The sequence below is a fragment of the Grus americana genome, chromosome 18 (genome assembly GCF_028858705.1).
Source record: "Grus americana isolate bGruAme1 chromosome 18, bGruAme1.mat, whole genome shotgun sequence".
Taxonomy (NCBI): domain Eukaryota; kingdom Metazoa; phylum Chordata; class Aves; order Gruiformes; family Gruidae; genus Grus; species Grus americana.
In genome coordinates, this window is record NC_072869.1 from 4,510,931 (window position 1) to 4,538,799 (window position 27,869).

A 27,869-nucleotide genomic window follows, 5' to 3' on the forward strand; every position below is an offset into this window, starting at 1 on the left:
CACAGTACACAGTTATTTTATTGAAATATTTGAAAAGGCCAGCAATGGAAAAATAGGTTTGTCATGAGGAATTAATGTTTGATTTACTTGATTGTTAAAAAAGCTGTGTCTATCGGTAATTCTAGCCAGTTACAGAATGCACTGTGATTCATGCAACTAATATACTACAGTAGAATAGGCACTGTGTACTATTTTAGTTTTATCTTATACACAGCTTTCAACAGGTATGATTGACAGATGTGAGAAATTAAACAACACCACTTTTTGAATTATAAACATTTATAATATACAAATTTGCTCATCTGATTCATAAGGGTTATAAAACACAACAGTGGAAAATGAAGAACACAAATTACACACAGCGTATGAAGTTGATCTGGCAGTTTTTGAAATGTATGGTTTTCCTTTTAAAAGAAGTATCAGACTGCTAAATACATCACTGGTCATGTAACATACAAAATCATAGGCCAGGACAACAACAGTGACTTTTTCTTGAAATACATAGTTAGTGGAGAAATTTGTTCATCAGTTAAAAAGAATAGGTAAGAACAAAAATCACAAATTCTGCCTGGTATAGCTTATAGTCCAAAAAGATGAAATCACTTCAGATGAATGTGAAATAAATAAGCAATCCTTGAGGAAGTATGATCCTTGAGTTGAACCTACTCAACCAAAAATTAATTTCAACTATACACTAGTATGTCACCATTGTGAAACATTCAAGAACAGTATTTTGAATAGCTTTTTGGGAAGCAATGTCTTACTGCTTTAATATGTACAGGTTATTTACAACAAATTCCCTTTTGGCCTCACGAGTTAAGCCATTTTAGCTGGCTGTTAAGATGCAATTCTTTTTTTCCACGCATTATGCAATACTGTAGTTAGAGCTATAATTTAAAATAATCTGATGCATGAATTACAAATATTAATAAAGTAACTCTGCATATATAAATATTTCTAGCAGAATTTAAAGCATTCAGAATGTACATAAAAGTAGTTTTTTATTTGGTAGGGCCAGATGTGCTTCTTCTCAGATCACCGTTGCTTTAATAATGCTTTGTACATAGCAAAACCCAAAACTGCAAAGACAGTAGCACCAAAACTTGCTCGGAGCCAAAATGTAGAGCTCTTGAGGTCCGCTTGTGTCACATGCCTAAAATTTAACACACATACAAAACCAGGTTAATTCCATGACAGGAATATCAGACAACTTGTGCTAAACTACTCTGCTTTTGGAAATTCATCACTACACTTGTCACAGGCAGGCAGCTTACAATTCAGCCTTACGAATACCTATACAGTCATTTTACTTTTCTTAAAAGCTTAGGATTTGATCTGCAGCCCTGATCACATTAGTAGATCTCACTAAAGTCAGAGAGCTCACACAGCTGAAGAGAAATGCAGGAGCAGATCATTAGTCATGAATGTGGGGAGGGCAGTGTGTTGTCTTTGAGAGTACCAGCAAGCATTCCAAAAAGGAAAACAAAAATAGCTAGAAAATAATTAATAACCCGTAGTGAGAGAACTCTGTCCAGCAAAATCCTTTTTTTTCCTCCAATGTTGAGTTTACATATTTCTGCTTTTCCATGAAAAACTTTCCAGTCCTGTTGAAGATCTACTTATACTTATTCCCCCAAAAAAGTTTACTGACAAGTAGCAAGTAATATTTTTCCAAAAGCTAGAATCAAAAGAAGGACCATTTGTAAATCCCTTTCTTCCCAGTACAGTCACAAGAACAGTAATAGAAACAGTCATCCAATACCAAGCTGAAAGCTAAGAGAAAGTGCTAGTGAAACAAGCAGTGACAATGGCATCAACAGAAAGACAAGATGTAACAACAGTATGAAGTGACTGTATGACATAAAAAGCCACTTCTTGCATGACAGTAGACAGCCAATGACCCAACTCTCCCACATATTGCAAGAAGTTTGTGAGCATGCTCAGTTAAACACGGCTAGCCATCCTCAAAAGTAGTCTCAAGTATGACAGCTTACCATAAAGCAGGAGCTAACATTTAAAACAAATTATCATAAATGCCATAATTCAAAGCACAAGAAGTTCCTAAACAATAGTAAAGTGTTTGTTTGCTTTTGTTTAAGCTAGAACTTACAACAGAACTTCACTACCCTGTGTATTTTAGCCTGTATTAATCATCACGGGTTACTCAGTGAAAGCTGCAGGAGTATTAAGTACAAGGAGCACACAGAGATCCTAAGCATACACAGTGCACAAGAGAGTTCATATAGTGTGAACTGTAGAACTACTGCATACAAGCTGTTTAATAAAGCAGGAACTGTTACTTGCTATCAAAATACACAAAACCAGTTTAGGATATTCTTTAGTAACATTTGCAGGAGCAATATAAGCCACATAGATAATCAGTGTACTGTAATACCACATGCTGAAGAACAGGCTCTTTGGTGCACAAACAGCGAAACACAGCTGGTCTCTACAAATTCCTAATCTTATTTAAGAATATCTTGCTGGGTTATGGAACAGATCAAATTCATGAATTCCTCATGAATTCTTCTACAGCTAGTTTTGACAAACTCTCTGCCAACCAGATGTCAAGTGGTTTGCTGAGGGGAAGAAAGGGAAAAGGCAGTGGCAAGGCCACCTTAGTTAGGCTGCTGTTACCTGTCTTCAAGTAAACGTGGACCAAGAGATGACTCCATGAAGATGGAATCTTCTACAGAGTTGACGGCGTGCACCTGCTGCATAATACTGCTCTCCTCGTCTGCTAACAGCATGGCCCCCAACTCATCTATGTAGGGTCTTAACCTTTTCACACACATGCACAGTTTGCAGTTCATAGCATGGCTCAACAACAGCAAGTGTCTCAAATATGCTCAAATAACAAAGCCCAGAGAATTTATAGTTTTTAGCCATCTAGCCCCTGATTCTTGTGCAGTTGTTAAAAACTTAGTGCTTGGGGAAAAACAGAAATAAATGGAGTTTGTACTTTTGATGAGCTAAGTAAAATATATGATTTTATGTAGCTAAATGCCATTGCTTTAAGGACAAAGAAAACTGCTTAAGAAACTGAATCTCTTCCCACTCCAGTCCCAGAGCCTCAACTTTCATGTGTACACAGGACACTGCAATACTCCTGCGCCATACGCATGAGCTAGAGTACTGTGCTAAACACACTGGAACGACTTCAATATATCAGTCCTAAAACTGACAAGATCTCGTTACTGTTGATAATTCAATTAAAGACCGTATTTTATCACTACACGTGGTGGTTTTTTTAGTTTTCAGATCTGTAAATTATAAAACTTATCTCTTTATGTAAAATAAATCACTTGTAACATGATTTTAATAGATCACGTGACAAACTCTGTTGGGTGAATATTTGTATAACTAAACTCTCAAGTTTAATTTGGTTAATTCAAATGCCCAACTATTTGTGCAATTTAAAAACCATTCCTTTAAATGTGCAAATCGCTGTTTAAATTGCAAATGAGTGTTTTTGCACTGCTTCATAAAGCATTATCTCTCACATCTACATTTTCTGATTTCTATCTATAATTAGCCTTGTTTTGACTTTTGCACATGTCCACATGTAATGGTATGCACAAAACTTGCTGAGCGTGCTTCATCCTTTTAAAAACAGTTAATATATTCTTAGTCATGATAAAATCCTCTTTTCATGTCTGAAGGGAGAATAAATTGACTCTGATCCTTTTTCTAAGCCTAACAGTAACAGACTCTTTAATTTAAATAAAGGAACTAAATCAAGGCAGTGATTTGTTTTATAAACTCAAGGAAATCTACTGACTTCAATAAGAAACAATTAGGGCCCTCTGAACATCTCAGCCCAAAAATCAAATGTCCAAAAATACTTACTGAAGTTCAGAACACTATGGATGTCTAATTGCTTTACACCTTTGAAAAAAATTCCAGTTTTTCCTTCCTTAAATGTTCCTTATGCTGTCATAAATTCCACTTTTGCAACTTTGATTCCTAATATTGTTTAGCTGCCATTAAAGGCAACACCCTCCCCCCCCCCCCAAAAAAAAAACCCAATCAAAAACCTGAGATAATAAAAAGGATCAATGTTTGTTTCCAGCACAAGTTAACATGAAGGTGGCAATAATGCAGAACAACTTTTCTCATACATTTTCTCAATACATTTATCTCAGTGCCAGTAAGAGAGTAACTCTGAATTAGAAAAATTACTCTCTCCAAGGGTAAAACTTATATATGGATGTGCACATACACACACACAGAGTAGTAGTTAGGAGTCCATAAATAAAATTCTTGCTTATTAGTAAGAATAACTAGCTTTCGAACTTCCCAAATAGATTAGTGTGTGCATTTAATCACACCATTAGTTCCACATCTATAAGAAAGTCTAGAAATTTTGCCTTTGGTGTAAAATTCAGATTTTAATGCACATTTTGGACAAAACCCCAGATTTTTAATCAACTTACCCTTAATAGTGAGTCAAGTAACTCACGACTTTTTGAATAAGATCTTTGGAATCTGTACAGTCTTTCTTTTACGAGGCTTTAACAACTCACAAGAAGTTTGCAACATGCACTTACCAAGAGGTTAACTGAGCATGCCTGTCATGGTTACACACAGAAAATTGCTGAGTTATGGGCCAATACTGACATTTTTCTCCATGTCAGCAGCAGAAGAATCCCAACTCTACAGTTAAGGTTAAACCTTCCCAGCAGTTCAGAAACACTCCTGCATTGCCTACAAAAGCATTTTAAAAGCACACTGGTGAGGCCAGCAGGCTAGTCACACGGCTACTCACACCAAACTTACAAGCAAGTTAATGCAGCCAGCAAGCAGCAGCAGCCTGCTCTGACAGACAATAGGTTCTAACAATAAAATATAAGCAACTGAATTCCAAAACCATCACGTAACATGTGCGAGCTGCTGCAGCTTCCCTTCAGGCACATATTTTCCTAGGATGCAAACCAACTTCAGCAGTTAGAGTTTTCTCCCATGCATTAGTCACCTAAAATGTGAAAAGCTCTGAGTGCATCTTATCTACAAAACCTAAATAGAATGTAAAATGCCAATTCAATATATTCTGTTTGGAAAGAAATCAGGGGATGCAGCTTTGCAAACTTCTATTCAGTATGGGGCATTACACAGTTTGAAGAAGGAGGAAGATAGGTAAGTAAAAGGTTGTTATACTGTCCTAATTTGGGGGACACCTATGTATATGGATAGATTTCTGCAATTAGATTTAAGGCAGTATACCATAGTTTTGAAAAATAATCTGCATACACTGCACATAGTGAAAAGTAAATCCTTGGTTATACTCTTAAAACTTCCCCATTATTACAGGAAAACAAAACTATCATCTTAACTTTAATTTCACAGAAGGAAGGTTTTCATAGAAAAAAAAATCTTAAAAATAATTCCTGAAACATCCATGTTTTATACGCAAGTAGAAATTCACTTCTGTTCCACAGTATTTAAAAACTTTAGCAGGAAGAAAAACATGCTCTGAGAAGTCTCCTTCACTGAACAACACAATTCTCATGCATTAGAATTATTTTATTTCGAAATGAACTTAGCTGACAGAAAAATGCCACTACTATACAAGCAAAAGGCAACAAGTGAATGATTCAAAACCAAGAAAGCGGAAAAACCACACTAAAAATTGATGCTCTGGAGTTAAAAAAAAAAAAAAAGCCAGAAATCCAAGCTCATCATTACAGAAAGTGTTAGAATGACATAAGCAGAAATCTTGCTTTTAAAAAGAGGTAAAACAATGTAATAAAAAGAGATTAAGTGCCAGCCAGACAAATACAAATGAACACCTAAAGGAAAGAACAGATTAAAAATATAAAAAATACTACAGGATAGTAACAAGTCTCATACATGCATGTATAGTGATATGAATGCAGTGCCTTCCTTAAAGAGCCAGTAAAGAGTGATCCTGGGTAGTTCAAACCAACAATCCTGTTCCTGCACAATAAACGTCTCCAAACTGAACTTCCACATTTGTTGAACTTGCCTTTCTGATAGCCTACAAACCCTCGGGAGTGCCTCTGAAATTTGTCCATACAAGAGAAACTGAATGTGGGCGTGAATAGGTTTTCAGTTGCATAGAGGCAATGTTCTTCCTTTAATTACTAAAGTGGGAACATTCAAATGTGGTATCATATTTTGCCTTGGTAGCAGTGTTTACGTATTACTTAGCAACAAATAATACAGGAAGGGTCCGATCTGAAAAATTTCAGTTTACCTACTTCCACTGTCTAAAGCTTCAGAATAGGAAGGGATCAGGAGAGTAAATACTCCTGAGAAACCTCCTTTACCCATCAGTTACTGAACTTTTGCCCAACTGTCTGACCTCACGGTAAGCACCTGTAAAGGCAAAATAAGAAAAGTTATATAAACTAACTACATCAGAAAATCCTTCTCGATTCAAATGCTTTCTCTAATCTAATCACAGATCATTAGATTAAAAATGCATCTAACAGCTAACATTTTTAAACAAGAAAACCATCTCTACTCTCTTACATCTATAATTAGGAGCTATTTCCTCTTGTTTACAGATACCTCATCTCTACTATATATGCAGTTATACAGTAGTCCATGTACTGAATGGTGAATAACCTGCGGCAATGTGTTTGGTAAGGAAACATCTTTGAAGAACTAATTAGGAAGAGAATTGGTGAGATGAAGCGAGCATGCTGGAAACCTGCAACAAAACCCTAGTGACTAACTGAATGTCTATAGACAAAGAGGTTCTAGGAAATATTTTTTCCTTTCTGTAGGGTCAGTGGAAAAGTCTGCGAGGAGTTCTTACCTTGAATCACGGACTTTTTTAGGCAGTAGTAGTTTCCTGCATTTATTCCACACTAGATAGTGACAAGGTGTGGAATGACAGCATCCTGAGACTTCTCATAAAAAGATTTCAGTACCTCGAGCCCTTGACAGTATTTCAGAGGAACTAAGTGCAATGTCTAATGCAGGACTCAAAAACAACATAGGCCCATACAAGACAGAAACAAGCCACAACAGCTAATCCAGCAACCCATAACCATTCCAAAAAATGAGGATGCATTATTACAGCCTCAATAATGAAGAGCTGGGATTTTCTAGTAGTGACTGCTGAATGAAGTTTTAGAGTGACAATATGCAAAGAGATTGCTGATTCAAGGGATTTTTGTATAAGGGTGGCTGCTGTAGAAGAGATGCAGCATGAACAGTCTCACTCATATTTGCAGTCTTTTCCTAAACTAACGAGTTTTTCACCCTTCTCTCAACTCTTTCTCTGTGATTAACACTTTTATCTTGGATTAAAGTGGTATTGCATAAAGATGCTCGATACTGTAGGTGGGTATATCAGTAGGTCTCCTATGTGTGTGTAACTTGCGTTTAAAGGAGACACTTATTTGGAGCAGCTACATCTGAAAACAGTAAAAAGCAGTAACATACATGGACCAGCAGCACGTCAGGATATTCTAACCATAGCCTTCAAACACACACATTTATCATAGCTACTTTCAAGGTTACAAACGATGAACCACTGCACTACAAAAATTGTTCGGTTTGAACTCCCATTTGTTGGGGTGAGATGACAAGTGCTGAGGTGTTAGTAAATCATGTGTGTCAAAAACTGCCTGCAGTACACACAAGACAAGGTATGGCGCTGTTTTCAATGCTGAAAACCAGTTCCCTCTCTTTACCAACTGTTTTTTCCAAAGTATCTGTAAATGCAAATGTTTAACCATTTACCATTTCTTACATGTTGCACTATATTCAGAGAGGAACTGGACGTTAAAAGTTCTAGATTTTTTTTTCTTACACAAAATACCCGCTTTTTGTGTAAACCGAGCATCACACACACACACACAGAAATTCTATGAATTCCCAAACATCAAACTAGCAATTATAAACAAGTTATATGTTATATACAATGCTGCTGTAAGTAAAGCTGTGCCTTTATGAAAATATTTGTGTAACTGATATCAAAGAGGCACCACCTCTAATCAATACTAAACAAACCTATAACTTCTCAAGTGAGACACATTACACAGATTTATAGACACTACTTAATGTCCATTATCAGTTCCCTAAAAACACAATCCTAATTCCTCCACAGTATTTTTGCAATCACTAAGTGCCTGAATCAACTACCAAATTGGTAAAGTTTCAAAGAAATCACTGGACTAAGCTCAAAAGACCAAAAGTACCTTCAAGTTAAAGTTTGACAGTTCTATGACAATTATTAAAGTAAGTATCTGCCTATTTAGTGGATATGGAGTGAAAAATCTGCAGTATATAAGGTTACCAATTGCTTTTTCAAAAAACCTTTATTTTTAAAAGCACACCTGGTACCTAGTAAATAAAGTTAAGGACCTGGTAAGAACTGCAGTGAAGAGTTTGTTCTTTACAGATTGCAGCAAGTCTGAGTTGAGGAAGTTCTGACAGATGCAAAATGTACACCTGTTGCAGGCGCACATACAGCGTAACCGGGCATGGCTGCGAAAACACACAGAAGGACAGGAGTTGAAATCTTGCTCATAAAATCAGGTGCACATTAGGACTGTGCCACAACCAAGAGAGATTTAGGAATAAAAGGTACATTTGAATGAGTAAGGAGAGGAGAAAAAAAAATACACTGGGTAAGCAAGGGTACAACTACAGCTGTGCAGAATTTTAAGGTTAGATGTTCTACGTCTTGGACATTTTGGCATTACCACCATAGACAGATCTTAATAGCAAAGCACAAACATGAATGAAAACGTTTGTTGAATTTAAGTTTATAAGGAAAGCATCTAAAAGCTTCTGAGTATGTCTGCACAGCAATAGGTAACACCCCTTTTTCAAAGGAAAGTAAGCCACGTTTTCTACCACTTTGAATGCACACTTTACAAAGTGACAGTTACCTCTACCTTTCCCACCCTAACAAACACACATGCTTGAAAACTAAGGGAGAAGCAGGAATATTGATATGACAAGACATTTGGTCAGTGCTACACTTTAGTGGTTTCCCAGTATTTCAGCGCTACAAAATAAATACAAGAGAACAAAAACAAAATGAAAGCTTTTCAAGTCTAATTCAATACATTTAGTTTCAAGTATTTTTTTAAAACCTTATTATTTTGGGTGAAAGTGACATTAGTTCTATTTCATTTAAAGCAAATGTCAGCTGTCATACTAGACTCCATCTGCTGTAATATTCAGTAGTTCAACGTCATATTAAAAGCTCCACCCACCAAAAAAAGAGATGCAAAGTGAGCTTAGCAACAGTGAGATGTGTAGTGAAGAATATGAGCTTAAGTATCTTCTATCTGAAGCCAAAAAAGGTGTTTATACAGAAATTCTATTAAAAAAATATAAGATCTATTAGATTAATTAGGTAGAGTACATAGTAATAAACACCCTGAAAATAAAAAAGCTTCACGCAGTGCATCGGGGGAACTGTTGTTCACTAAGGAGTGTCATTACTTGTAATCAACTATCAAGTTGAGCTATTAACAAGGATTATGGTACAAGTATCTCACAAATACCAATATATTACTATTGACATATTGAGCTATGCATCCACTGTAAGGACAGAACAGAACCCTACATATTCATTGGAATTTGCAACAGGAGCTGGATGAAGTAGTGTATTCTTCAAAATAGACCTTAGTAACGATAGCTGACAGTGATTTGTATGTTGGATACATACCAACTTTCTCAATTTAAAATAATTTGAAGATTCTACTCAAGTCATGTCTCTCTGTTGCTAAATCTCAGTGAGGCAGTTCCATTCTGGTGGCTAACAATAACATGCAGTGGTATTGTGCGTGACCCATGCAATATGAAAAATATAACGGTTCAAGTACTTACGGATACATTGCCATAGTTGTCAGTTTAACAAAGATATCCTTACTCGGCACATCAAGCGTATTACAAGTAAAGGCTTGAGGTGGAGGCATTTTGTGTTTTTTGCAGAATTCAGCAGGAGAAATACTATATTCCTGTCTAACTTCATGCAAGTCAGACTTGGCAGCTACCACTAAGCATGGTATTCTGCTATCCATGAAGTGTTGCTGCAAATTTAAAGAAAAAAGGTGAAAGAAACAGTATAGGATACATTCAGCCAGGATCATCCTGAGTTGAACTGTTTGCAGAAGCATTAAGACATATTCATTGCACTGAAGTCAGGCATTTCTAGTAGCAGAATATTTTAATGTAGACAAGTAGACGTTAGCTTGATATGAATAACAAAACTGCATTTTTAATGCATCAGCGATATATAACCAGAACCCGTAAATAAAATGTCTTTTTAACACTAGAACTTGTGTATAGGACCAATAACTGACACTGAATGTTTTGTCAGTGGAAAGATACATAAATGTAAAGGTTTGTATGTGTAAACTATACAAACCTTAAAAATCCTGGCACAGTACTCAAAGGACTTAGGGTTACTGACATCATATACCAGGCAGACAGCATCACATATGGTCTCCAGGTCAGTTAAAAATTCAGAGTCACTGACATCATGTAGCTGGAAAAAAAAGACGGTCAGAGAGGAAGACAAGCTTTGTCATTATGCAGTTAAAGGAATTTTATAACTTTTTTTCTCATAATTTTTATGGCTCATTTTTATGTATCCTTGGAACTAATAGACTGCCAATAGGCAGAATTAATGAAAAAGAAATAGTAGGAATTTACCATACAGCCAACATATGTGAGTTGTTAACATCACATCTGCAGGCAATCACAATCTCAGCATAAAAAGTTACATTTACTTTAACACAAAGTCTTAGATTCCCATAGAAACTGGCAGAGAAAAACCACAGAGCAGAGGACTAGATCTTGGAAAACAAAGAAAGATATCATATTATCATAAAGGAAAACTACAGTAGAACAAGCCTTAAAGAAAGTATTTCACCCACTGAAGATTAACTTTAGCCATCCCAATCACCTTACATGACAGATTCTTCTTTATTGAGTAGGTAGATTGCTTGCTGATAATTTATCGTATGCTATAATTTGATGCCCTGCAGCATAAATATAATGGATCGGGTTCTGTACAATTTAGGTCAAGGTTTCAAATATAACAGGTCCTGAACAGGTTCAGTTTAAAGTATTAGCAACATGTAAAACCAGAAGTTATTTGAGCCAGAAAAGGAGCAGGGGGGAATCCACATTTATGAAGAAGAGAAATTAAAATAGAAATTTGTTTGCAGAAAGCTCTGAATAATTCACTGAATTTTAAGATTAACCAGTCATATGCAAATAACAATGAGGCAACCTTACCAGCAAGTATTTTTCCTGTCCATATACATAGACTGTGTTAATGGCATAGTAAGATTTGTGTTCTGCACGTATTTGCCTCTGTCTCTGAAAATGCGGAATTTCATGTTAGACCACAGCAACTTGCCCCTTTAAGTTCAATCTGAACAGCTGTTTTACTCCATTTATTAATGAAAATTACAATAATCTGTGGTTTATTTTGCAACTACATGCATAGCCATAATCCATGATATACAATTATTGCACACAATAGCCATTTGTCTATTTGCTAAAAAACCCAAAAAAACCCCTCCAAACCAACCTGCTCCACAATAATTCTATATTCCCTCATAGAGCTCTCCAAACTCAGTAATAATTAGTTAAGCTCTAAGATCAATTACTTTTGCTGTTTAACCTTAACTTAAAAGCATATATAGGTGAATATAAGTAAAAGGTTTCTTACTATTAGATTTCTTCCAAGAAGAGCCTGAAGAACTCCACTTTTCCCACAACCTTTCATTCCAACAACATTGCATCGGAAAACATTTCTCTGAGTCTGTTTTTTCTGGAGGTCTATCTTTTTATCTCTTGTTACTTTTGAAAAAAAAAAAAAACAACCCACAAATATTTCTCATAAGATGTAGATACATATATGTATGTGAAAACATGAAATAATTGTCCACTTACATTAAAATACACACAAAATAAAAATATTAAATCAAAGGCTTGACTTGAGCAGAAAGCAAAAAAGAATAAATGAAAAAAGATAGACCATTTGTTTAAACAATTCACTCTTGAGCAGATGTCTAAATTCCTAAGTTGCACCAAACATTTTTTTATTATTACCTGTAATTGCTGATGCTTGAGATTCTTGTTCTGCAAGTATCGAGTAGCCTAAATAACCCAGGTACTCCAGACAACGCTGTACATCTAAGTAAGTGGTTAGTCTAGCAGAGGGGACAAAAAGAAGTTTCTAAATTGTTAGCATCTGTGATACCAATTCTTTACAGTACTGAAACAATTTTTTCCTCCTATCTCCAGATTGACATGATAGAAGTATTCCTGGCACTATGTAGTACTGAAGGACAGATACACTCTGAAGGTAAATGGTGGCAACTTTACCAGTTATATGTTTGCTGCCTTAATAGGCAGCAAAATACTATGAAGGCAGTACTTGCTGAGGCCTATCAACCCACACCATCTATTGTTTTCCTCAGCAAATAATGTTTTTCTCATTTTCTGTATTTTCAATAGAAAAAACCCCCTCATTATTGAACATCATTATTCATACCGTCTCCAAAGAGCAGAACAACAGAAATAAATATTTTGACAAGTTTCAGGGAGATTTCCACAGTTTGAAGAGACACTGGCCAAACCCTGAACAGGTTATAACGATTGTCTGAAGATTAGGCCACTGGATGGCTATATAAGACCTTGACTGCTTGGCTCAATTTTCAACTATTAAACTTCCACTCTTTCTACTAGATTTTTAAGAAGAATCTACAAATGCATTATCAGACCCAAAGTTCTCCACTACTAAAACGTAATGTATCACACTTACGTCCACTGAGAGAGAAATCCTTGGTATGTAATCCACCCCCTTTCATTTGTACAAACAGTGTTGTTAACATCAGGTCCCCATGGCATATAAGGGAAGACTTTGAACAAATCTTTCAATTCATCAGGGGACAGAGCACAATCTCTATCCTGAAAACAAACATACGACATCAAACATAAATGACTTAATTCATGTCTATTCTAAACTGATATATTCCTGCTATATGCTTGCAAGATTCAAGAAACTGGCTATGAGAAACTGATCTGCTTTCTTTTTAATCATTGTTCTTTTCTTGCTTTTAAATAAGACTAAATATATGAGCTAGTTAAAAAAAGTTTGGTAGTACAACTGCAACTGCCAACTCTCTTTGTAGACAGAAACATAAATAGCAGGCCAGTTTTGACTGCATAACTTAAGGCAGAGACAGCTTCTGAATGAAATGACATAATGACAAAACCACATTTTTTGCTATCAAAACTGCTAGCAAACTAAGGCTCTTAAGCATAAGGACACAAACTCAAATTAAAAGCTTACCAAATCATGTTTATCAAAAATGCTTTGAAGAAACAAATATGCATGATGATTTAATTCTGTTGTGCAGTCCAGAGGAATTTTTAGCCTGTTTATTGAAAACAAATACAAGTAGTGTTTAGTGTATTTATGAAATATAGACTATTAAAACTCAAAATATAGACTTTTTGAATTACAATATTTGGTATTTGACCTTTACATTTAGTTTTAATAATTTATCTTGATGTAACAATGTGTTAAATAAACGTACTGCACTAACCTTTTCCTCCTGCCAAAGCAGGAAGCAGCATAAATTAACTGCACGTAAGTTAAAGCAAGCTAAAATAAGTGATACATACGGAGGGAACAAGTACTCTGGTGTAAGCTCTAAGTCATCATCATATCCAAAGCGACGTAAAACAGTCCAAGTTGTTTCGTGCCTTCCTCGCTGAATGAAAAGCGTGTGTAGAAAAAGAAAACCTAAAAATCGAAAGGATGAAATCTTAAGGCCCTGAAGTGCTTTACCTGCTACAGGTATTTTTATAGAATCAGTATCAGGCTGAAAACAAAAAAGCTTGAAATACGCATTCAGATTTTAAACCTCCTAGGTGACATTACAGCATTATCTATGCAGACTGAAGGTTCAGAAATCATGCTATTCATAAAAGTGTCCTTCAAGGAACTGTTTCCATAAAACAATCCACTTGGTTCTCTGTTGTTGTTTGCTTCTTTCAGTATCAACATTATAGAAGAACTTAGCTGTATGAAAATAAAGACAACAATATTTTCAACAATTTAAAATAGTAAGCCTTACCAAGAAGCCTGGAGAGCAGTCTCATGGAAGACTGCCTTCAGTTTTCATGTATCGAAATAACTGGTAGGATTTTTGTTTAGCACTTTCCAGGGCTTAATGAACACTGAGATTTCACTGTCTAGTAAGGCTAAGCCTTAAGATTCTCACTCTTTACAATTTCTCACGAGTCCTATTACATACGTAAGCTTCACAAGCAAAGCAGTTACACTGATGCTCAGAAAGAAAACGTTTTTTCTCCTTTCATTTTTGCCATATGGTCTGAGCAAATCCATACAACACAGCTGTTAAAATGTTGACAGACACCACACCTTGCTGACAAGTGTTGCAGACAGTGAGCCTAGAGACAAGATACAGATTTATCTAGGAGACAATCTCTTTTGAATCAGTATACAGAGCTTGGTATCCAAATAAGTAATGAGAAGTAAGAAAGATCTTATTTTATTCAGCCCGGTATTCCTCAGTTTAATCATCCTTCGATATCATACTGCCACTACATCCAGCTCTTGCAGTCTAAAAGAATCAAGACAGAGATCATATTCCAAAAGACTAGCTTTTTTATATAAGAATGATTACCAACTGTACAAAGACACATCTTTTAAGAGTTAAATAAGGCTTACCTTTTAATGTTAATCCATTATCTGCAACTCCATCGCTTAGGTTTTTCCTGACTACATTCTTTACATCTTCCAAAGCTTGAGGTGCCAGTGGTGTATTAAAACAAATTCTCTAACAAAAAACCCCCAAAACAACAGAACAAAAAGAGCATGTTAGGACCACTGGCTACTAAGCTAGACAAACAGCATGTCCCGTATGAAATACAGCCTTAAATATTCTGATAAGCTAGTAAAGGACAATCCAATTTCTTAGTGGAAATAAAGGTGTACAAACTTGATTTTATTTTTAAATACCAGTAGTGCGGCTTGTTTGTTTAAATAGATTTTTTTATCTTGCTCTTGAACTAAAACTTGAACAATGGTTAGAAATAAAATTAATACAATTTCCTTTTTTACAGATGCACTCTTTTATGCTGCACTTAAGACTTTTAATATTTAGACCAATTCCCTTATAATTCACCTTACTACTGGTCCTTCAAAATAATCACTTGTTTTTCTAGAATTATATAGTTCAACTATTAAGCATGGTGAAAACACAAGCAAAAGAGTTACCTGAAAGAAGTTGAGCTCTGCATCATTGAGAGTACCATCATTATCCTGATCAGAAATTCTAAAAATGCGAGTGAGTGCTTTAATACAGGCAGGTTTCATCTAAGGAATAAAAGAAAGTTCAGTATCCTTCTAGGCTTGAATATAAAAAGACTACACTGAATGAGATCAGGCAGCTCAATCACATTAAAACAAATACTAGCCTTCATTTTTAGAATGGAGACATTCATACACACATACACAAAAATAAAAAGCAAGAGGAAACAAAAACCTGATCTAGCAAATTTATATCTATAAATTTAAAGCAATTATTCCACATTAAATATCTTTCTGTTCAATTAATAGAAGAGCCTCAAGGTCTTCACAAGCTGAAGGTTGCACTACTTCGTTATTAAAAAAAATTTAAAAAAATCAGTTCTCTAAATTCAGTCTTATTGCTATAGAAATCTTTTAAAACACAACTGAATGATGATTTTTTTCCCCAAAATATTTTTTGGTGGGGAGGGGAAAAAAAAAAAAAGCCCTTGCAATCCCAGTGCCTTGCAGAAATAAATGGCTCTAGAACTACAGTCAACTCTTTCTAAATAAGCGCACTATCTCTATTCACTATTTCAACTATGGCTTCAGAAGGCTTCAAACATCAAATACTGAAAATTTTCACAGGGCTCGTTCATCTACCAGGCAAAGCATTGATCATATGGACTATCTCTATGACAAAAGAATTGCTGGGATACCTTCCGAGTGAAGGAAAACAGACAGTGGTAATTCTCTCCCAACAACTACAGTGATGATGGACTCTTCTCTTCACAGAGGTCACACAGATTGCATAGAGATTGGTTTTGGAAAACCAAAAAGATTTCAGCACAACAATTTTATCACAACATTACTAACTCATAAAGATGATTCTGATGGAAGAAATCAAAACAGGGTTATTCTCTGGTTCTCTACTTAAAGTATTTACAATTGAAGCAACTTTCCTACTGCCCAGTACCACACAGGGGTTACGTTTAGAGATTTTATTTGTATTTGACCATTAAATTAATGTTCTTTTTAAAAAACATACTGCTTCACAATACTCTGAGCTAACTACCCGCGATACTTAAAAACCAGCCACATCACTTATTTCTTATGCCTTTTGCCAAAGTCTCACAAGATGCTCAGAAAAGTACTTTCCCTGAAATTAGGCCAAGTCTGGAATGGTTTTGCTGAAATAAATGGAGTTAGTGTGAAATGTGTATCTAAAGGAGAACTAAATTGAACACATGATTTTGTTCACATTACATTGGGGTTAAAGCCATTACCAAAGCTTCTCATTTTACTTAGCAATTCACATGGGCAACAAAAAAATGTCTTCATTGCTTTGAATGAAGAGGAAAGACAGATTGGATTAATACAACACAAAGCAATCACCATGATTTTGGAATATAATGCTTGACATTTGGAGGTGGGGTGGTGGTAACAGAACACACAAAGAAATGCAAAGTCCGCTGAAAAGGAAAGAACAGGAAAGTGAATAATTCCCCCTCCCCCCTGTTATTTGTTCTTACAATCTATGTATAAATACCTCTTTCTCCTCTGGGCAATAAAGAGGACCTGTAGGATGTAGAACAGCTTTCTGTGCATAATAAAATAGCTCAGATATATTCTTCAAGTTTTTGGCTGAGCACTGAAAGAAAAATCCTTATATTGATTACCTAGTTTCTTGACTATTTGGTGATTTCTTCTGAAATTTAAGCAACCATCAAACTATTAAAGATCTAGCCCCCTCTTGTGGGTACAGTGCCGTTTGAGAAAAAAAGACATCTAGCCCCTCTATTCAGTAATTAATAAAGGAGGTCTCACTACATCTTGCTGTCATACCAATAAAACCAGATAAATCAAAAAGTTGTATCTACTTTGAAAAAAAAAAAAAAGAGAGGCATATTCACACATTTAAATTCCATTTTTAATACTTTGCACACACCTGTTTGGCTTAATATTAAATTTGAAACACGTGCTAAAGGCAAGGATGTGAGGAGGCTCTAAATATTAGAATTTGACGGTAACATGCAATAGTGTAATCTTCTCTAAAGAAAAATAACATAAACTCACCATGATAATAACTTATATTTGAATATTTTCTTTTGAACAACAACAAAAAATAATCATCTTTTCTATTTAAAAGTTGCCATATATGCTTGGCAAGAGTGTATTTTTTGTTACTCATTCTAACTTCAGAAAGTCTTGCATACCTCTACACATGTTTCTATCTCTGTATATTGATTCATAATGGGAAGGATGGTTTCCATACTGCTATATTCCACTAGATCAGACTTATTTCCAACTAATATAAGAGGCAGCCTGAAAACAAACAAACAAAAAGGTTAAGACCTTTAAAGACAGAGGGATAAAGATCTATCTTAATTTAGCATCCTACCTCCCACCAGGAAGCCATTATATTATTTTTATGATGTAATTAAATATCACTGGCAGCCAATAGGCAAAACTGAACGACAGTAGTTTTAAGTAAATTGTTTTGATATACACTTAGACAGAAAATGTACTTCTAGTTGATACTACAAAAAACACACAGATACAGACAAAATTAAACACATATTATTATACAAAACCAGCATCAGTAGAAAACCTATACAGACCACGTAGCCAAAACTAGTTATATCATAACAAATATAAACACACCTGGTAAAAGCTGCCCATGAAATTCAAAATAAATAGCATTGCTGGCATATGTAACAGACCTACATACTTTAAATCTCTTGTTGCTTGGACTTCTCATATAACCGTTAAGTTTAGAATTTGATTTTCTTAAACAATTAACATTCTCAACACTGTCCATTGACACCCATCGATGTGCAGCCTAATTCACACTTCTCATCTTTACTTATGCACCTGCTATCTTTGTCTGTCCTTTCATTGATGAGAGGAATCCATCGACTTGTTACCTAAAGTGGGGTTAAAAAACAAACATGAAAAATACATTTTCAAATTTACTGTGACTGAACTGTGCACAAGTTCAACTACAACTGCTACTGCTTCTCTCCCAAGGCAGCACATATTTACCCACAAAGGGGGAAACAAATACAAAAATAGAGTTGATTAATGAGCAACTTTGTCAGATGACTGAAATGACTGAAGACTCAGATGTTGAAATAAATCAGAAACAATAACACATCTATACATTCTCAAACACCATCTTACGCACTTTAAATACCTAATACAATTTTCAGCTTGTCAACAATTAACAGTGCACAAGCAATAATCGGATAAAATGTGTTACCATACCTTATCAATAGAATTCTTGTTGTTAACAGCATATACTATACAAATCACATTTGCCTAAAATGAAAAGAAAGGAAAGGCATGGAGTTCCACTGTTTAGAGTCTCTACAGCAACACAGACAATTAAGAACCATACGTAACAACATCAGAGTAAGGACAGTTCCACCATTAGTCAAAAACTGTGTCCCTGACTTGTTTAAGCTATTTGCAGCCCGAACAACAGCTTAAACCAAATAATTTATACATTGAGAAGTGCCAAAAAGCCTGTCTTGCAGTGTGACATTCACAGCTTATGCCTGCAGAGAGACCTATGCTACCAAGAAATCTAAACCGAAGAATCATCATTTGCAGCCTCCACTCAAATATCAAACTAAATGCCAGAAATGGAACACAACACCATGACAGACTGTACAGAAACCATGCAAAGGTGGTCAGAAAGAACTGAAAATAGGAAATGGGAGGAATTATAAAATTACCAAGAATGCCATGCTATTCATAAATAAAATATAACATGACAGAAAGAACCAAAAAGGATCTTTCCAGGGTAGGATTATTTCTTTACAAAAACTGTCAATCCCTTGGTCTACTGACTAAAATATATTTAGGTTCTGTCCTTTCACTTGGAAGGACAAAGCTTAAGCTCAATTCACCAACACAGTGGCAGTACCTACACTTCTTAAATAGAGGAAAGTTTACTACAGCACAAGGCACAAAACAAAACAAAATGCCAAGCAAGAAAAAGCAAAAGAGGTGGGTTTTTTTCTTCAAACTGAAGCCCACCTAATGCAGAGAACTTAAAAGGAAAGATGTCTCCAAAAGCAGAGACTATTTTCTAGTAAACACTAAAATACACTTACCTGTGATATTTCATGGTAAAGCTGCTCATCACTTTGCTCTGCTTCTGCATTCAACAGAATAAGCCATTTGTTAATACTAAACATTTTTGCGAACAAAACTGAAAAACATAAGAAACTGAACTGGGGTGTTTCACAATGCTCACAGGACAGTCTTGTGAAAGCTCTTGTTACTTAAACGTCTTTTCATAAAATGCACTAAAGAGTGCATCTGCTGTATCAATAACGAAATTGATCCATTAACTTGCAAGACAGAAACAGTCTGTTGCACACAAGTGTTTTAGCAGCTATTTTAAAGAGGAATAATTAAATTACATTTGTAGACAGGTTCTCTCTGGAATGAGTCATAGTTTGCATCCCCCTACATTTATCAACAGCCCCTTCCTGGGATAATAAGTAGCAATGCTGTTCTATAATGTAAACTTTTAGAACAGAATATGGCATATGTTAATTTTATTGCAGTGATGATGATTTTTTTTTTGTGAGACCAAGCTTCCGTTAATCAAATTGATGAAACATTTAATCCAATAGAAAAACCCATGCCACATGAATTTGAGTTCAAGTCCAATGACAAGAATACGCATTATTTCTTTGTTCCAGATAGGTAAACACACCAAAGATATTTCCTCAGCAGTGGTGGGAGAAAGAAGACAGGAAGGTATCTGCTAACATGGCCTAATGCTGCCATTATAAATGGTGATAGGATTTTTCTAGCTGTGCAACCATTGCACATATTTATGATAGCATATGAACCTTGATAGTGAGCCTATTTATCTATTCAGTAAGATCAAGGAGGTTAGAATATATCAAAAAACAGAAATACAAAATATGAACCTGACACAAAAGGATAAGGTGTCCAAACTTAGAAATTTAGAAAGACATACAATATAAGGTATGCAAAGTCTCCTGCATCTTAGTGAATTCTTTACTGAAAGAAAGAAAAATAGTTTTGAATTCCATGAAAGTACTCGCCTTTGTCTGAGCCTGTAAACACATCTGTCACACAAAGAACACTAAATTCACTGGAATATCGCTATGACTGTCTTTCATGGAAGTACCAACAGCAGTTAATGTTAGGCTTTGAATTAGTAGGACCAACCATCATCATCTGATTTGTTTTTATCCCACGAGTTTCTACTTTAATCTAGTCTTTTCCTACACATAGCTTTGGTCCTGTACCAGTATGACTGTTAAAGAGGCTATTGAGTTAGATAAACAATTCCATGCCAAATCAGTCAGACAGTAATGGGATTGTGTAGGTCTTACCTGAATAATCCACTATGTGGGTTGGCACTCTTTCAGGGGTGACATCAGCTGGAATGGTGATTTCTTCAGCTCGTGGTGGAACCTTGGGTTGTAAAGAAACGGCAAGAAAAAGCCTTTAAAGATAATCCAGAAAATCCAGATGGACAAAAAGTCATATACTATCATACACTTGCCAAATAATCAGCTTTAAATAGAACAGCTTATTATTTTGTTTAAAAAAAAAAATAGTCAAGATACTGCAAACAAGCATGACAGACAAAATACAAGTCTCCATTTTTACATAATCATAACCTGACAAGTTCCTTGCTTCTGACAGAGTGCTAAACTTTTAAGTTCAGAAAAGCCTACAAAGCAAAACATGATACTGACAAAAAGTGTGTTCTGCAAAATACTGTAAACTAGCTATGATTGCTGGCCATTTTTTTCCAGAGAACACTAATCCATATTCAGAAAGAATCAACTTAAACCTAATTTTAATGAAAACTTCCTGCACAGCTATTTATTGCCTTTCACCTGCTGACCCTGAACTTTCATGATACTTTTCTTTTAATAAAAAAAAAAAAAAAAAAAAAAAAAAAGGAAAAAAGAGAAGCCAATCACCAGAAGAATGGCTCTTTGTAAAGCTTCAGGCTCTACTTACATCTTCATCAAGAATGATTACTGATAATACCCAGTATATTAAACGTTATTTCAAAGTCTGAAACATCTGTTACACACCTTACAGCTCTGATCTGCATGACTGACCTGCAGGAATTATACATGTCTCTCTCTTCAGTTTATATAGGATGCAGTATTTTTTTAAAGTTATTTCTGTAATTTCAGGCAGATTTTGTGTTATATATAAATGACGCTTTTTCTCTCAACACAAATTTAGAGAAATATTCTAGATTATACAGCAGGAAGAAGATGAGAAGTGAAGAGGTGCCTACAATTCATTAAATACCTCAACAAACCACCTGTCAAAGGAATGGGTCCCTGAGCAGTTTAAGAACAAACAGCAACTGGTGCTCCTTTTTACCTGCAAGGTTGGGAATTTAACTAAATTATGTTAACAATCTAATCTGGACTCATGAACTGTAGTAACCTACTGATTTGCATTAAACAGCACAGTGTAGATTCAAAGAGCAGCACATGATGTCTATTTTAAGACGTGTGATCAGAAGAAATAAACATTCATGTTTATATGTAAAAAGCTTAACTATTTGCAGCAGCTGCAGTTCTTTTCATGGTATAAAGAGAACTATGTGCTGCTTTTTTAGAGGAATAAAATGTAGAAGGAGCTTTACTTTTATTCTGGAAGAACGCACTAGCAGTTTTCGGTGGTTTTTACTCCAAAAGAGTCAGCAAAACATTCTTCGAAAATAGAAATAAAGGCATTGTCTCAGTTACAAAAACACGGTTAAGTTATACAATGTGACTTTTTAATTCCTCATTCTCATTCATTTTTCAATCTACTTGCTCTTTAAATACAACACTCAAAAAAAAAATTGAGGGTCTTGCCTGTTTCAGCACCTTCCCATTTATGAGTCTCTGATAGTTGAAGTATGCCGCCAGTTATGACCAGTTTCAACTACTTAAAAACCCCCTAACATTCCTCAGATATAAAAAAAATTACTTTCATTAACCGTGTGAAAAACAAGAAAGGAACATAGATAAAATCTAAATTCCTAATCTTCACACAGATATATTTAACCTAACCTACATCACTCTTCCAGAAGTCATCATTGCAGTTTTAGACTTTATTTTTTTTTCTAAATAAGAAACATTATTTTAAAGCAGACCCTATTAACTTACTCTTTAAAAAAATTATACAACAGGATAGAAATAAAAACATAGCAAACAAATAAGGATGCTCTACCTCCTCTGGAAATTCTTCACTGACAAGAGACATAATTAGTGATGTCTTCCCAACTCTGGCTGCAAGAGCATTAAAAACAGAGATTAGATAATTTGGTTTTGTTATACTCAATAGTTGTACCTCATCTTAAAATTGGAAGTATTTTAAAAACATTTTCCAACTTACCATGTTAAAGGCTTTTTATCTGTTGTTTAAACATACTAAATATGGATGACAGCAATTATCTCAAAATTCTTTTATTGTAAAACCTTAGGTTCCATTTCACACTTCTGTATTTCATCCAGAAGTGAATCAAATCCTGCTCTGTCTTACAAAAAAGAATTAGCGGGTTTTAACCTGAATATAGAACACTTAAGCAAAAAAACCAAAAATTCAAAACAAACTGGAAATGCACTAATACAACTTAATAAATAGACTCAAAGAAAGAACACAGAAAGGAATTTAGGAATTAAGTATTTTTATAGTATTCTTGGTACTGTGATTGTGCTTCAGTCCTAAACTACCAAGGATGAGAGCTGGCCAGGAAGACATGGCTCTATCACCAATGGACAAAGTCTCCACAAACCGGTTTGACTACTTTGAAAGTGCAAGAGCATAATCTCCTTGACACAAAAAGCTGAAAAAAAACCCAAACCACTAACCCTGCTGAAGTCACAGTTTTCTTAATCCAATAATAATAATATCATCTCTACTTCAATATTCAACTGTATTCAATCAAATAAATGACTCAGTTTACCTGCAAAGTTCAGACTTCTGATATCACAAGTGGATTGCTTCATTTTGAGAATCTTTAATGTGACCATAAAATTAAGAATTGGTAACTTTTCCCAGGGTTCCCCTCTCTCCAAAAACCTTCATCTGTCAACTTCCTGTTCCTTTGAAAGCCTTGAAAGACTATTACTGCTTTATTCGTTTTCAAGACAGTTCTTAAAACCTAAAATGTTCAGATTCGGATATTATCTGGGATTGTATATTTTTGACAGCCCTCAATTCAAGCAAAAAACTATTTCATCCCAGACATACAGCATCTTCACTAGCATCCATGTTTTACCAACTAAGACACTGCTCGCAATCAGTCAGAGCCTGCATCACTGTTCCTACTGAAAACAATATAAAATGTCACGAATTGACAGAAGTTGTTTTGCTGATATCACTGCATTTACACTTTGTCTATTTTATTGTATATAATTCTGATATGGGAGGAAGAAGAAGATATGAAATTGTAAGACTGGGTTTTTTGGTGCAGAAAATGGTATTACTGAACTGATGATCTAGTCAAAGTATATTTGACTTATCCAAGTCTATTTTTGGTACAGTAACAAAGGGACTTCTGACATCCAGAAATAAAAGCTTCTGTTCACCATGGTAAGTTAAAGAGTAATTATTATATAATTATGATAGGCAAAAAAAAGTTATCCTGGGGAGGAAGACTTTTGTTTTCCTTAGGGAGAACATTTGTAAATTTTTCACCAGTGATATTAGCTGGAGAGCAATAAGATACAGGTTTTGTAACAGCAATATGGTTCTGTTTTCAAAGATACTCATATGAGCTAAACTGTAATTTACGCTGCCAGGTGTCCTCCTGTATAAACTACATCTTAAGTTTCATCCTGCCAGAATCAAAAGAACTTTAAAAGCTCTCCTATTTCCACAGATCAAGTATGTTCCTGAAAGGCAAGTGAAGTTATTAGATAATTACTGAAAATGGTGCAGCATGTTTTGCATCTGACCAAGTCAGCTCTAATTTGAAACAGTGACAAAACATGTTGGCTTTGAGATATAGAAATTCATTTCATTAATGTTATATGACAGAAAATAGAAGATTATGGGCTGCTGGTTAGTAAAGATGCTCAGTATTTGTAAGCTTCTGATAGACTTCCAAGTGTTCTAGAGTTTTTTTATAAAAATCCATAGGTTCAAGTGGAGAGATGTGGTTTATTTTGCTTGAATCTAGGTCAACCATTTGCCTTTCCAATTCTGTTTACAGTCTTAGAAATAAGAGCCTAAACAATATCAGCTGACTAGGATAAAGAAAACAGCACAGCACTTTGTGATAATTAACTCATCTTTTTCCTCCTATATAAGTCTTTTAGGCCATACTGCATAAAATAACATGTTCAACACATTCTGAAAGTTATTAGCCGTTAAGAATTGATGTTTGCGCCATGGATACTAGGACTAAAACAACCTTAAATCTAAAATGTAGACCACTGGGGATGAAAAAGGCTGTGTTATGGAACACGCTTACAACAAAAGGTCTTCACGTGATATTTCAGAGTCTGAATTTGACGGTCTGCTGTTATCATAACAAGTATTACATGGTCTAGACAAACTTGTGGTTTCAGACTAATTTATATAAAACACATGCATACAAAATAGTACTAACAGTATAACTGACAAGTTTTACCGATTTGTAAAACAAATTTCTCCCTTCTGTTCGCTACAATTCCAACAAAAATATAATATAAAGATGCTCACAATCCCTCATGTGTGCCATGTACTATTATGTTGCTATATTTAAGAGATCTGTATCTTTGAAATTTTCAGTTGAATGCATTGGTAACCTAATTGCCAAATCAAGGCACCCATTACACCTGTACTTAAACCACTGTACAGAGCCAGTTCAGAACGCACCATTGTCGAAGAAAGCAAGGTAAATTAGGCATACATCATGATGAGGAATTTGACTGTGTATTCAAATGCACAAATACATTTCTAAATAAATTGAGTCTTGTAAAACTAGCCAAATCCAAGCTTAATGAGTTAACTCTTTCTGCATAGTACCATCTCCCTGAAGATTCCTCTCTAAAGAGGTCATAGAGAATCTTTCTAGGCAGTGTAGACAGAGCCAACACTATAAAATAACTGCATAAACTGTACTATAAATATATATGAGGTATTAAATTCTCAGGAAAGCTTTGTCAGTAGTACCACATTCTTAGTATAATTAGGTAATTTTACTAATAACACTTGGTAATTACTCTGTATTCTTTTCCTGTGAGGAACTTAAGCACACTTTACAAACTAACAAAACAGAACCTGCTTGCTGCTATTTACATCAGTGAGAAGCTGTATCTTTAAAAGCCTAGCCACTTATTTGGGTACCTAAGTGTGAACTTAAGAACATAATTTTAGGAACATATGAAAAAACACAGACCCACTGTAACTCTGGCACGCATATAAACACATGCTGTTTATTCAACGTCATACAGTAAGTTAATGGCAGAAGCAGGGATACGGCTCCCTGGCCCTGTTCTAGCCACAAATCATAGAATGGTTTGGGTTGGAAGGGACCTTAAAGATCATCTAGTTCCAACCCCCCTGCTGTGGGCAGGGACACCCTCCACTAGACCACGTTGCCCAAAGCCTCATCCAACCTGGTCTTAAACACTTCCAGGGATGGGGCATCCACAACCTCTCTGGGCAACCTGTTCCAGTACCTCACCACTCTAACAGTAAAGAATTTCTTTCTAACATCTAATCTAAATCAACCCTCCTTCAGCTTAAACCCATTACCCCTTGTCCTGTCACTACAATCCCTGACAAACAGTCCGTCACCATCTTTCCTGTAGGCCCCTTCAGGTACTGGAAAGCTGCAATTAGATCTCCCCGGAGCCGCCTTTTCTCCAGGCTGAACAACCCCAACTCTCTCAGCCTGTCCTCACAGGTGAGATGCTCCAGCCCTCGGATCAGCTTCGTGGCCTCCTCTGGACTCGCTCCAACAGCTCGATGTCTCTCCTGTCCACAACACCCAACTGATAACCGCCTGGAGCACAGCTGGCCACAGAGATGTTTATGATTTCCAAACTCAGTAAACAAGAAAGATTTGTTTGCTTTCCACAAAAAAAGTTTAAACAGGATGTAGCCAAATATAGGGCAAGAATTTCATCCTGTTCATCTCCAGGGACGTCCAAACACCAACTCCGTAAACTGACAGCCATGCTGCGAGCTCGGTATCCAGCAAAGGGACGCGAGAAGCCGAGAACTCCCGGCCGAGCACACACACGGACTCCCGCGCCCGCCGGCGCGTCCCTCCCGCCGCTGCAGTCAAGCACGGCGCGGCCAGGGAGCACCCAACCCCGACCTCTGCCAACCACGCAGGGCCGGAGCTCTCCTCCTCTCCCCGCCGCCCTGGGCCGCTCTCACCGCCCCAAGGCGAAGGAGCCCGGGCAGGGATGAGGGGATCCCCCCGCCCTGCAGCACCGGGACGATCTGACAGCCGGCGGCATGGCGACAGCAGCTTTCCCTCACCCCGGCGGCCCCCGCCCTGCCCCACAGCCACGGCCCCCGCCCTGCCCCGGGGCCGCGCCGACCCCTCCTGCACTCACGTTCTCCCACCAGCAGGATCCTCACGTCCTTCTTCATGGCCCCGCTCCCTGGCCCCGGCGCGGGGCGGCTCACATCGGGCTCGGCGGGGGAAGCGGAGCCGCTGCGGCCTGGGATCCCCTCACGCCGCGACCCCTCCCCACCGCGAAGCGGGCAGACTACGGCGGCTCGCGAGGGACACACTAGGTAGTGGCGGCCCGCGCGCCTGCGTGCGGCTGCGCCGGGCGCTGAAGGCCGCGCCGGGCGCTGAAGGCCGCGCGCCGCCCTTAGGCCGTTTGGGCGGCCGCTCCTCAGAGCCCGGCCGGGAAATACGGCGGGTACCGGGCTGGGGGGCGCCTGGTCCCCCGAGGGGAGCTTTGCTCTGGGTTTCCCGCCGTGACCGAGGTGTCTGTCATCGAGGAGCCGTGATGCAGATGTACCGTAATGAAACGGTGCTGGCTGCAGTGGTGCGCCAGCCAAGTGAGCGCGTCCGACGCATAGGAACGCATCAGAAGCAACACAAGGCACTCCCTTTTAAATTGTGTGGTAATTTACGATCAAACCATAACAAATTGCTGCTCCTGACCAGCATGGCACAATGCATATGCGGAAAACTAGAGGTGCCCGGTGAGTTCCTCGTGTTGTTACTGTTCTTTTTCCAGATGGGCCAGGAAAGGACACCTCGGTCCTAACAGGAGGCAGCGGCATTAGCTACGGGTCACACTGCTGGCCACGCTGAGAAAGCTCCCCTCAGCCTTGCAGAAGCTGACACACACACCTCTGGGATCTTACAAATGTGCAATTAGTCCAAAGTGCTTTCAGAGAGCTTGGTGACAGCAAAGGAGAGTAACCTTGAAGATTACCAGCAGTTCTGTCAATGACTTTAAAAGCCATGGAGGTCCATTTGGCTAAATGAGCTAGTTGAATCCCACATGTTTTATTCACGTTGAACTTCTTATTATGTTCATTCTGGAATGCCACTGTCTTCCTGAAAAAGCTTTTGCTTCTTGGGAACTCTTTCCAGTTTGCCTGCATAAAGCAGGGGTCGTCT

The 27,869-nt window shown here is 36.9% G+C and overlaps 1 protein-coding gene across 3 annotated transcripts; it reads right to left on the bottom strand.

Moving 5' to 3' along the window:
- On the bottom strand, positions 1-27,024 carry RHOT1 (ras homolog family member T1). Of its 3 annotated transcripts, XM_054846433.1 has the most exons (21): positions 26,842-27,014; positions 22,514-22,572; positions 20,656-20,737; positions 19,393-19,436; positions 18,539-18,592; positions 18,146-18,198; positions 17,488-17,596; positions 16,821-16,922; positions 15,260-15,358; positions 14,711-14,819; positions 13,639-13,759; positions 13,304-13,388; positions 12,773-12,918; positions 12,058-12,158; positions 11,675-11,805; positions 11,236-11,319; positions 10,361-10,480; positions 9,820-10,022; positions 8,341-8,463; positions 2,638-2,781; positions 1-1,153 (listed from the first exon to the last, which is right to left on the bottom strand). In XM_054846433.1, exons 1-21 carry the CDS (start codon positions 26,876-26,878, stop codon positions 1,036-1,038), a joined length of 2,124 nt encoding a protein of 707 aa, XP_054702408.1. In that variant the 5' UTR covers positions 26,879-27,014; the 3' UTR covers positions 1-1,035. The 3 variants fall into 3 exon arrangements, with proteins under 3 accessions (XP_054702408.1, XP_054702409.1, XP_054702410.1); XM_054846434.1 differs by lacking the exon at positions 2,638-2,781 and having other exon boundaries at positions 26,842-27,018; XM_054846435.1 differs by lacking the exons at positions 2,638-2,781; positions 8,341-8,463 and having other exon boundaries at positions 26,842-27,024.
- Between the last annotated feature and the right edge of the window lie 845 nt (positions 27,025-27,869).